The sequence below is a fragment of the Podarcis pityusensis genome (assembly GCF_964106645.2).
Source record: "Podarcis pityusensis genome assembly, chromosome: 8".
Taxonomy (NCBI): Eukaryota; Metazoa; Chordata; class Lepidosauria; order Squamata; family Lacertidae; genus Podarcis; species Podarcis pityusensis.
Window position 1 is genome coordinate 58,092,886 of NC_138033.1, and position 12,428 is coordinate 58,105,313.

The window sequence follows — 12,428 nt, forward strand, 5'->3', positions numbered from 1 at the left end:
ACAGCAGCTCTGGGAGGGGAGTAGAGGGGTCTCCTAACAACTCTCAGCACCCTTAACAAATGACAGCTCCCAGAATCCTTTAGGAGAAGCCACAGCCATTTAAAGTGGTGCTTTAAATGCCTAGCATGTCAATACGGCCCCTGATGCAATAATAGTGGTAGATTTATCCCTGGGCATCCGCACACCACTCCCCTTTATTAGTTGTTCTGCGATGCTTCCCCAATATTATTGCGTTACTGCCGCCTGGGGCGTCACCCTTGTGCTATAGTACAACATTCGTACAGCACAACCTGGAACATTAGTAGTGTGAATCTTCACAGGATTTCAGCAGGAAGCTACAGGAGTGGATATGAAGCGGTATGTCCTTCTCAAAACTTTTTCAGGTGCAAAAAGGGCTGAAAGCAAGATCGTGTGTAATGGTCCCCATACCATCATGAGCCCAAATAATCCTGAACGCATCTTGTCGGGAAGGGCCCATAGTCTATTCACTGGATGACACGGGACTTATATGTACCCGGGTGAAGTTAGGCATTTCCTGCCTCTGTCATGTTCTTGTTGAGGGTCAGGAAGTTGAACAAGAACTTTCTGACTGGTGTGTCCTCTAAGCCAGAGGTTCCTGAATTTTTTTTTTCAGGCCACAGTCCCCTTGGTTTCATAAACCCATTCCTCTGTGCGCCCTACTCAGCCCTACGAAAAGCATTATTCAGAATAGTGGTTTGCATGGCACACTAAGAAAGATCATGGCACCATAAAGTTCATAAGAGTAACAATCAATTGCACATTTTTTCAAAATCCAGTTAAAACCACAGTGGAGCCTCGGGTTGTGAACATGATCTGTGAGGGAGGCACGTTCGCAACCCGCAGCATTCACAGCCCAGAGTGCCGCATCTGTGCACGTGCGGGTCACAATTTGGTGCTTCTGCGCATGCGCAAAGGGTGATTGCCGAAACCCAGAAGTAACCTGTTCTGGTACTTTTGGGTTCGGCGCAGTGCGCAATCCGAAAATGCATAACCTAAAGCATCCATAACCCGAGGTACCACTGTATGTAGTTTAATCAATTCAACAAAATTGATGAACTTGATCCAGGTATACTAGCTTTCCAAAGTCTGACAGTAATTTAAACCCCCAGCGCCCCCTGCCACCCTCCTGCCTCTTAGTCCCTGCCCACGTAATCCCACTGCCCTTTAAGGGTGCAACCAGGCTACTTCCATGAGTAGGGGGAGAGGCACTTTCTCAGAGCAAAGCATGTGCTCTACCACTGAGCTACTTGGACCTTCCCCAACACTGAAAGGGCTTTTTTAAAAAAACAAAAACAGGCCCGTTAGTATTTGTCTCTTATATTGTTTGCTCTCTTCGCATTTTGCCTATTTGCTGTAGATGTTCATAGCCAAGATAACATCTGTATTCCGAAGAGCCGCCATTCTGAAGACGGATAAGCGTGTGCGAGTAATGTCTGAGATTTTAACATGCATCAAGCTGATTAAAATGTATGCTTGGGAGAAATCTTTTGCGAATACCATCAAAGGTATGGGGCACGGCGGGGGAAGAGTTCTTTTGCATTTCCGCTGAGTTCCTTAAGTGGATTGTTACCTGCAATTGTCTTTGTTTCAGTGGTCATCCGAGATTATAATTTGCAAAATTGCATTCCATTGTCTAGAATAGGTGGTGTGGCCAAAAGTGGGTGTCGCCTCTGCACACCTGACATGTGGCATGTACAAGCACACAGCCCTCCTCATCTGATCCATGCAGGTCCGCATGGGAGGGGCATTATATACAAATGACGACAGCCAATGTTCAGATGCCCCACAGTGAAATAGCCCACTATTTGGAATTCTTAGTAGCTCTTCAGCTTCAAGGGAGAATATAGGATCCCCAAGGAGAACATCCTGATACCTAAAGACAGAACAAAGCTTTAAAAAGGACAGGTCACAAGCCTCCAATCCCAATAATTATTCTTCCCAGGGATTGTGAATGCGGCAACCTGAATTTGTACCTTTTCCGTAGGTTTGCTTTTTGTTCAGTTGTGCTCTCTACTGTATTTCTTATGTTATCAAATTATATGTTTTTGATAAAATAAATACAGATAAATACTTTTCAAAATATGATTTTCAGTCTGGTGACTGGGGAAGGAGTGATCTGCTTCCCCATGAGGGCACCTAGGCTTGGGAAAGGGTTTAAACCTCCCCATTCAACCCAGCTCTGTTAGCGGAAGGGTTACCACTACCTCCAAAATCAGTGGGGTCTTGTCATTTGCTTGCAGTGCAGTAGCTCATCTAGGGTATTGGCATTCCTAGCCTAGAAGGTTCTGTGGTTTATCACTTTGCTAAAATCATAACAGCTTGATATATGTATTTTGCCCTCCCCAGGCACCAGAAAAAAGGAAAGGATAATCCTGGAAAAAGCCGGATATGTACAGAGCGTGAATTCTGCCCTAACTCCAATTGTGTCCACCACGGCGATTGTCTTGACATTCACCTTCCACATTCTTCTGAAGCAAGAGCTAACAGCCTCTGTTGTAAGGCTTAGCCCCAATTTACATTTTGTCAATGATCACTTTGTCAGTTTCATATTTTGATCCTGATGTTGTTGGAATTACTTTTCTGGCACCCTAAAACTTAGGGTCAAACTAACATTATTCCAGCTTTGTATGTGGTTACTCACCTGTTCACCATGTAGTTCACCATGGATGACCAGGCATTCTGTGATGGGAGTGCATTGCATTCCTTGGAGGTGAGAGTAAGAAGGCCAGTGGAGGAAGAATAGACCACTCCATCCCTTGTCTACCAGCCTGCTTTGTTTCCATGCTAGCTGTGGAAGAAGGAAAGTCTCTTCATCCACAACCTGCACACAAAACAAGCATGGGGGGTAGAGATGAGAAAGATCACCCCATCCCTCCTCCACTAGTCCACATGATCAAATGCCTTTTTTAAAAAAATACCCCCCCAACATTCTAAGAGGTTAGCTGGAAACCTCTTAGAGGGGGGCACACAGAGAAGGACCTCGGATGCTGATTGTAGGGTCTGGGTAAGTTCATACCTGGAAAGGCAGCCCTTGAAAACCTTGGGGTATTGGGGTCCTGTGTTATGCAAGGCTTTATAGGTCAAAATCAGTATTTGGAGTTGGTCCTTTTGTCTGCATACCTGTGCTGATGAGCTGGATTCCTGGTTTACCTCCTTCCACAGCAAATTGAGAAGGGCCATAGATCAGTGGTAAGCACCTGGTTTGTATGCAGAATTATTATTATTATTATTATTAAGAATACCATGCCCATCTGGCTGGATTTCTGCAGCCATTCTGGGCAGCTTACAGCATATACAGAATGTCTCAGATCCAATCCCTGGCATCTCCAGGTTGTGCTGGGAACTTCCTCTGTCTGAAATACTGGCAAGCCACTGCTGCTCAGTGTAGACAAAGCTAGATGGACCAAACGGTCTGACTCAGTAGGCAACTTCCTATGTTCCTATGAGAGCTGCTACTAGTCACTGTAAACAATACTAAGCTAGACGGACGAGCGCTTTGACGATAAGTATAATGCAGTTCCTTATGTTCTATATGGCAAAAGAGCTGGAGAAGGACTGGGAACAGGGGAAACTGTGTCTCCCAAGCCTCCATCAGAGAAATTCAGTGCAGCATCAAAATTCATATTGCAACCTGGCAGCTTTAGTCCATGTTGCCATTGTCGAGGTGGTGTAGCGGTTGGAATGTTGGGCTAGGACTGCAGGGAGTGATGTTTAAAGTCCCAGTCTGCCATGATACCAGCTGCCTTTTAACTCCTTTCCCTTTTCAGGCCTTCAGCATGATTGCTATGTTTAACGTCATGAGGTTTTCACTTGCCATTCTGCCGTTTTCTGTGAAAGCCTTTGCGGAAGCAAATGTCGCTATTAAAAGAATGGAGGTAAAACAACAACAACACAAATGTTTTAGGTTTGTTCAGTGGGAGCATGAGAAACAATGGCCTAGGCTGAGGTTCCTGTACACTTTTGCTGTAGCAATATGCACTTTAATCTATTATTACACCGGAGGCTGCTTGCTGGGGAAATTACAGGAAACTGTACAAGTAATCTTACTCTGTTCATAACTCCTTGCTCTTGCTCTTTTTTATATTATTATTATGTTAGTTCTGACATTCAGGCTAGTTCCCAGAGTTTATTAATCCAGTGACTTAGACACGCAGCTTCTGGACATCCCGTTTTACTCCAAGCATACCTCTGCCACAATCACATAAGGAGTTAATTCTGTGCATTACTTTATTGGGTGCCAACCTTGACCCTGCCTCTCTCCTTTTTTTCCTTTAGAAAATTCTGCTCACCAAAACTCCTCCTGCCTATGTGATGGCACTGGAGGACCCCCGGAATGCTGTTGTCCTGAAAAACGCCACTTTGTCCTGGGTGAATTTGCCTAGTGAAAGCAGCACTAGAAGTAATAAGGAGAATGTCCTGAAAGTGAAAAGTGCACGCAAGCCCCAATCCACGACTGGAGTCGCCACGTCTCACTCTCAGATATCAAGTTCTGGGAAGGAGTGCAGTAGTAGCAATGTCCTGTCCAACATCAGTTTTATGGTGAAGAAAGTAGGTATACCTGAAAGATAATTTGCAGAAGAGTAGCTGTGTTAAGTCCAGCAAGGAAGAGCCGTGTGGCACCTTGAAGACTGACACGTTTCTATGGCATAAGCTTTTGTGGGCTGGTGTCCGTCAGATGTATGAAATGTTACCCTGAGTTGCAGATACATGCACAGAACACAGGTTATATCCAGTGCTATCTTTACTCAAAGCAGACCCATTGAAATTGATGGGCATGACTAACTTAGGTAGATTAATTTCAGTGGGTCTACTCTGATTAAAACTTATGTTGGCTATGGCCCATGGCTGGGTGAGGGAACGGTAAAAATTGAGATCAGAGGGAGATTAAAGTTTCATCTGCACTGTGTATCTATTGCATACTTCTCCCAAGGAAAACAGAAAACAAGAACCAAAAGAATTGTTTCTCACAGGAAGTAAACAAAGCACAGATTTCTCAGCTCTTACACACAATTTGTGCGTAAAGTTTTAGACACGGCAATGTCATTGATGGGCCTTTCTCTGAAAGTCTAGTTTTGATGGATGTCAGAACTTAATGGGCCAATGTTATCCATGATGCAGAAAATAGTATGTCCTAGAATCCTTTGGGAAAAGCCATGACTATTTAAAGTGGTATAATACTGCTTTAAATATATAGTGCAGATGGGGCCTAGATCAGGCATCCCCAAACTCAGCCCTCTAGATGTTTTGGAACTACAGTTCCCATCATCCCTGACCACTGGTCCTGTTAGCTAGGGATGATGGGAGTTGTAGTCCCAAAACATCTGGAGGGCCGAGTTTGGGGATGCCTGGCTTAGATGAAGTAAAGTAGACAGTGATAGCAAATGCTTTTTTTCTGAGAGGACGCAGGGGTACACAAACCCTTAAACATTTTGTGAATCTTTGTACTTTTGTCCATTTACTGTGTTTATTTCCCCGATTTTAACTATAAAATGGTGATTTTCTTGAGTCAAAATGAGAGTACCCCTAAACATTTTTTTTAGAAAAAAGCACTGGTGATAGATATGCACTTAACTGGGGTAATTCATTCTATTTCTAATAAATCTTTTCTAACATTTCTTTCTGACTTCGATGTGTTACGGTTAAGAGTTAAGCAATCACTCTATGCATGTTCATGTTGGGAAAAATGCACAATTGCTATGAATATATCTGTTTCAAAATAAATTTTCTTTGTAGGGCAAAGTTTTAGGGATTTGCGGACACGTTGGAAGTGGAAAGAGCTCGATCATGTCAGCGATATTGGGGCAGGTATGCTACCTTTTAAACATTTTGCAGAAAACGCACACTATCTAGTGGAGTTACTTGTAATGTTGTACATTTTTCTGTATTAAATTATTCTATGGTTGTAATGGTCGAATAAGAATATCAACCTCAGCACTTGCAAAGTACAGGCATCAAGCATGTGTTGTGCAGTGTCTAAAGTGTCAGCCTAGGACCTGGGAGATCAGGGTTCAAAACTCCACTCAACTTCTGTCAATAGGCAGGGAGTTGCAAAGTGTAGGTGTTGCCACACTAAAATATTGATTTGTTACAAGTGAAGAACAAGTATCCCATGGTACCTGTAACAGTGCAAGTTTCGCAGATTGGAGTGGCCGAATGGGCACATATGGGGTAAGGGAAAGGTAACATGTTGGTAACAACCAGTGCAGATCTCTGAGAGAAGTGTTACATGTCAGCAACCATGCTACAACATTGTATTATTATTATTATTATTATTATTATTATTATTAATACTCTGCCCATCTGGCTGGGTTTCCCCAGCCACCCTGGGTGGCTCCAACAGAATATTAAAATCACAATTAAACATCAAACATTAAAAACTTCCCTAAACAGAGCTGCCTTCAGATGTCTTCTAAAAGTCAGATAGTTGTTTTATTTCTTTGACATCTGGTGGGAGGGCATTCCACAGGGTGGGCACCACTACCAAAAAGGCCTTCTGCCTGGCTCCCTGTAAACTCACTTCTCGCAGTGAGAGAACCGCCAGAAGGCCCTCGGCACTGGACCTCAGTGTCCGGGCTGAACGATGGGGGTGGAGACACTCCTTCAGGTATACTGGGCCGTTTAGGGCTTGAAAGGTCAGCACCAACACTTTGAATTGTGCTCGGAAACGTACTGGGAGCCAATGTAGGTCTTTCAGGACCAGTGTTATATGGTCTCGGCGGCCGCTCCCAGTCACCAGTCTAGCTTCCGCATTCTGCACTAACTGCAGCTTCCAGGTCAAGCACAAACGGAAGCCCTACAATACAATGCATTGCAGTAATCCAATCTTGGAGCCACCAGTGCCTGAACAGCTGTGGTCAAGCTCTCCTGGTCCATTCTGGAAGAATGGCCGACATATTTATTAATAGCTGTGGCTAGCAAACAAGCTCCCCCCTTCCTCCTGCCTGCCTTGCCCACCAAAACTAACAATCCACTTCTGTTTCACTTGACATTTTAGCCTGTCCCCAAATGCAGCCCCAGACTGCACTGAACTCTCCAGGTGAACGCAGAGCACATGGTGATGCTTTATATAACAACTGAAAATCGTGCTTGCTTTCTGAGGCCCATTTCCCTTATTACAAATGTTTGCACCTTCTTCTTTATTTAGTATACACTGCTTAAGTTTCTCTAGACTGGCGGTGGAGAATGTGCTGTCCTCCAAATGTTGTTGGATTCCAACTCCCGTGAGCCCCAGCTAGCTTTGCTCATGGGGGGGGGGGATTGTGGTCCTTTGGCACCTGGAGGGCCACACGCCCCCCACTTCTGCCCTGGGCAGGAAGGATTGCCTATAAAATATGGAAATTCAGAAATGCATGCCACTGAATTAGGAGCAAGAGGAAGAAAAGGAAGCAGGCAGCTAATCTGCTCTTGAAGCTGCTCTCCGCCACTATTACAAAATCTGTGTCACTCACTTAGCACTCAATTTCAATTAGGTGTAATCAGGGCACCTCTCTATGCATTTGATTTTCTGTAATGGAGTGATTAGGAGGATCCAGACTAAACACCAGCAGTGCAACAGTGTCCTCTGAAGCTGTGCTTTTCAGGGTGGGTAGCATGTGCTGTAGACATCAGGTGGTTTTTGCAAGGCATTCTCTCAAGTTTGCAGTCGTACGGGCACTTACTTGCAGGTAAATGCCACTCAGCTCAGCTGGCGCTTCCGAGTAAGCGTGCATAGGATGCAGAAGATCACCCTCTTCTTATCCTGAATTGTTTGATCCTGCTCCTAGGTTTATTGCCAAGGTAGGGACCCCCCTTTTTTCAGCCCAAGGGCTCTCCCATGAAACCTTCTGAGGGCCACATTCCAGTGGTGGGCAGGACCAGAAGCCAAAGTGGGTGGAACAATAAATATGAATTTTATTTTTGCACAGCAGGTTAGATGCAGCCACACATGCACCTGTCTGTCCTCCAGCCAGGCAATCAAGGGGCGTTATCAGAGTTCAAGGACACATTTTAGCCCTGCAAAAACTATCAAGGAGGGTGGGAAGCAGGGCCAAAGAGGGGGGTGACCTGGGGAGAATAGGTGTGGCTAGGAAGAGTCTCAAGGGTCAGAGAGAAAGGCCAGGGAGGGCCGCACCCAGACCTGAAGTTCTCAACCCTTGGTTTAAAGTCTGAAACTTATTTTTGTAGCCTGAGCTGGGATTTTTTATTTTAATGACATTTGCGCTGATTCTATTGTAACCATCTATTCTTCAATGATACGTAATTTTAACTTCGTGTAATCCATTTTGAGCTGGTTCTGCTTAAAAAAGGGGGGGGGGTTAAGCAAGACAGAACGTTTTTAGCTGATAAAATAATTATGCACTCTGCTTTTTTCAGATGTACCTCCATGAGGGGACTGTCGCAGTGGGTGGGACTTTGGCATACGTGTCTCAGCAGGCATGGATATTTCACGGGAGTGTCAGAGACAACGTTCTTTTTGGAGAAGCATACGATGAGCAGAAGTAAATATTAAATTAGACAAGAGGATAATGAGGTTGTCACCGTGTGTGTGTGTGTGTGTGTGTGTGTGCACCTGCCTCAGAAACATTGCAGGTTCCTTCCTAAACATTAACTTTCTCTGGTCATTTTATGTGAAGTGTGCAGGCAGGTTTCTACCCAACATATTACTAAGGAGCAATACAAGTTAAATAACTATAAGGCTGCGATCTTATGGTGCGTCGCAGCTCATTCTAGGCGGCCACATGTTTATTTTGGGATCTTCTCCCAAGGAGCAGGGAGAGGCACCCACCCTTAGAAAGGTCAACCTGAATTTGTCAGCCAGGGGGTCACAATTTTTTTTGCAGCCCATGGGCTCACTTGGAATTTTGAGGAAGTGGCTGCCCCATGTGTGGCATGGCATAAAATGGCTTTCCCGTCTAAAAGGAGAGGCAGAGCCACAGAATGGGGTGGATACACCAGCCATCAAAATGTGGTAAAGGCACCTACCTCAGCCACTGTTGCCATCATCCATGGAGAGAAAGTCTTTGCACCTTTCCTTTGTTCAGAACAGGCAGCAGGCCTGAAGGAGGCCTCTGTGGACATTTTGTGACTGGTGGCCAGGGATTGACTTCAGAAGCACCCTGGAAGGCCCATTCCCTCACAGGCTTTTAAACTCAGGGGGAGAATTCCACCTCACACATCAGTGGATTTTGGGGAAGTGTGGGGTTTGTGTGTTCATACCAGAGAAAGACTGCTTCTGTAGTTCTTAGTCTGGTTTGTCTTCTCAGCTGGGTGCTTCTCATTCCAGCGATCCAACATAGCGGTCCTCATGTTTCAATTTTCACCCCCCCATTTGTATTGTCGTGTGGCGTGTGTCAGATTCCAACTGCCATGGGTTGTGCTTTGAAAGTGTAGAATAAGAGGGAAATAATAATAATAACGATTCGTAACTCTGAATGTGTTAAGTCTGCCACTGGCTCACCAACAGAGGCATCCCTCAAAAATCAAAAACAGCAGCTAATGAGACATGGCATTGCTAATTAGTGTCATTTCAGTCTATGCATATTGCTTTTTAATTTGGGGAGATTAATTAAAGCCAGCTTTATAAACGGAGCAAACTGCCTTGTGGCGAATGACACCCATCCATCTAGCCCAGGGGGAGGCAACTTTTCTTCCTCACCCCACTATCGATGGCCACATTTCACCCAGCATTGTCTTATCAGGAGTTCCAGGCACCCAGAGCACCTTCAGCACCTTGGAGAGCTCCTAGGTTTCTGCTAAGCTAGCTTTGCAAGTTGTTGTCTCAGCAAGTGCCCAGCTCCAACTGAAGCCTTATATAGGCTGGCTGGACCATAAAGCAGCAAGTGTTGCTTACTGCTGCAATTCTAACCCCACTGACCTCAGAGCATGTCCCATTGAATCCAGCATACTTCTGAGTAGACATGGTTAGGATAGCCTTAATCTATTTTATACAATAAAACCCAGAGCAGAATAGCAATGAGGGAGACAGACTTCAAACTAAGCTAAAAGCTAGCCAATTTACAGTTCATCTAAAGTTGAAGAGATGGGTCAATGTCTGGTTCCACAATTGGGGTGCCACCCTGACCATTTGGGCCTCTGCAAGGGGCAGGGTGCTTGGCAGGACTTCTGATGCTGTGGGAAATGGGTGAGCAGAGCAAATGGGAGGTGGTGGTCCTTCAACTATCCTGATCCCATACTACTTAGAGCAGTGCAGGTAAAAACCAGAGGAAGAGCCATAGCTCAGTGGTAAGGCATCTGCCTTGCATACAGAAGGTCCCAAGTTCAAGCCCTGGCATCTCCAGGTAAGCTTGAGAATATCTCCTGTCTGAAATCCTGGAGAGCCCCTACCATTCCATATAGACACGATGGAGCTAAATTGACCTAAGGTGGCTTCCAACATTATGTTAGTTCCACTTTGAATTTTGCCTGGGAGCGAACTGAAAGCCAGCGTGCTATTAGTGATTTCTATGTATTAGTATATACTTAGTTTATATCTACAAAACTAGCACAGGGTCTCTTGCTTGGAAAGAAATAGTGATTTGCAAGAGTCTGAATGCTCCATTTTTTTAAAAGGTACAATTATGCCATTGAAGTCTGCAGCCTGAAGTCAGATATGGACCTTCTTCCATACGGAGATATGACTGAAGTAAGTGTCTCAATACAAGCTGCATTTAACTTGGCCATTCAGCGCATGCTAGCGAGCGCCATTTTCTGACAAATGCCCTCCTGTAAGGGCTTTAATTCATAGTGAAACAGCTTTCCTATTCTTACCCTATCCATCAAGGCATTGTCAAATTAATCTTGCCAAGTCCCTTTTGATTTCACGGGCTGGGGCTGGGGGCTGGGGAGCTGCATGAAAGCACACAAGGGCAACAACCAATCTAGCCTCAGTGTACACTTCCTGACATGTACAATAAATTGCTATGTGGATTAGACGTCCCTTACGGGGAGTGCCAGGGTGGCAACCGTGGCACACATCTGCCTGCAGAGGCCTTCTCTAGTCCACTTCTGCTGTTGAATGAAGCATTTTGTTGTAGCCAGTAGAATAGGTTGCTCTCTGTGTGTTTTCCCACAACAGTTTCTCTGGTTTGCAAATTGGCCCGTAGGCCCAAAATGCTTAGTGACCACTTGTGACGTGTTACTCAGCCTGTGTGACATGACCATCAGGACATAAGAATATAAGAAGATTCCCTACTGGATCAGGCCAATGGCCTGTCTAGTCCAGCATCCTGTTTTCACAGTGGCCAGCCGGATGCATGTGGGAAACCCGCAAGCAGGAGCTGAGCGCAAAAGCACTTTCCCCTCCTGTGGTTTCCAGCAACTAGTATGCAGAAGCATTACTGCATCCAGTTGTGGAAGCAGAGCATAGCCATTGATAGCCTTGTTCTCCATGAATTAGTTTAGTCCTCTTTTTAGAGTCATCCAATTTGGTACTGATCTCTGCCTCCTGTGTGAGCAAGTTCCATAGTTTAACTATTTTCAGGTAGGTAGCCGTGTTGGTCTGACGAAGTCAAAATTAAACAAAAACAAAAACAATGTCCAGTAGCACCTTAGAGACCAGCTAAGTTTGTTCTGGGTATAAGCTTTCGCGTGCATGCACACTTCAGTTTAACTATGTGTTGCATGAAGGAAAACTTCCTTTTATTTGTCTTGAATCTTCCAGCATTCATTTTCTTTCCTTAGGCCCTTCTAGTGTTATGGGGGAGGGGAACCAACCACTTCTCTACTCACTTTCTCCATGCCATACTTAATTTTATTTTAAAAATTCATGACTCCACTTACCTTATCTGCAAACTAAAAAAAACAAACCCAATACTACAACCTGTCCTAAGATTTGTTAGCTAGCAACCCACGGTGTGGGTGGGTCCCTTTCTTTCCACCTTTCAAGGCAGCCTTATGATTGAAGATGAGACTCTAATTTGTCTCAGGGCCAAGACACCCTTTGCATGTTTTGTCTTGGACAATTTAACAGGAGCAGAATAGGGAAGCTCTGTCTGGATCTGTTTTATTTTTTAAGCACCTCACCTAATTTTCAAAAGAGCCACAAAAGCAGCAAATGAAAATCCCAGGGTCTTCCTGTTTCATTTCCATCTGGGTTGCTCTGTATTTCCCTGTGACTGATTACAATGAAAGCAGGTCCATATTTAGGGAAGGGGGTAGGGGGTTGGGAGGATAGAAACACTACAATAATGGATTTTGGCACTGTGTCCCCCACAGGCCACCTTGTCAGTGTAAATTTATATTAAGGGCGCTCTCTACCTGGGATTATTATTATGTGTAATCTAGCTCGGAACTCAATCGCATTTGAGCTATTTCTGTACTGCCGTGGCAGATATTTGAAAAAGACACCAGGTGCCTCATTGGAGTGTGTGTCTGCAGATCTGTCCAAGTGTCTCACATGGGACATATCCCCAGAAGAATAATCTGGAGAA

The 12,428-nt window shown here is 44.8% G+C and overlaps 1 protein-coding gene across 5 annotated transcripts in view; it reads left to right on the plus strand.

Moving 5' to 3' along the window:
• Positions 1 to 12,428, plus strand: part of LOC308482531 (ATP-binding cassette sub-family C member 12-like) — a 59,052-nt gene that overhangs the window by 10,683 nt on the left and 35,941 nt on the right. For 4 of the 5 annotated variants that reach the window (XM_081015678.1, XM_081015679.1, XM_081015682.1 and 1 more), the window contains exons 7-13: positions 1,379 to 1,526; positions 2,368 to 2,516; positions 3,789 to 3,896; positions 4,297 to 4,569; positions 5,755 to 5,826; positions 8,374 to 8,498; positions 10,570 to 10,642. In XM_081015678.1, coding sequence (XP_080871804.1) covers positions 1,379 to 1,526; positions 2,368 to 2,516; positions 3,789 to 3,896; positions 4,297 to 4,569; positions 5,755 to 5,826; positions 8,374 to 8,498; positions 10,570 to 10,642 — 948 coding nt within the window. The remainder of the gene's footprint in view (positions 1 to 1,378; positions 1,527 to 2,367; positions 2,517 to 3,788; positions 3,897 to 4,296; positions 4,570 to 5,754; positions 5,827 to 8,373; positions 8,499 to 10,569; positions 10,643 to 12,428) is intronic. The other variant, XM_081015680.1, reaches the window with a different exon arrangement.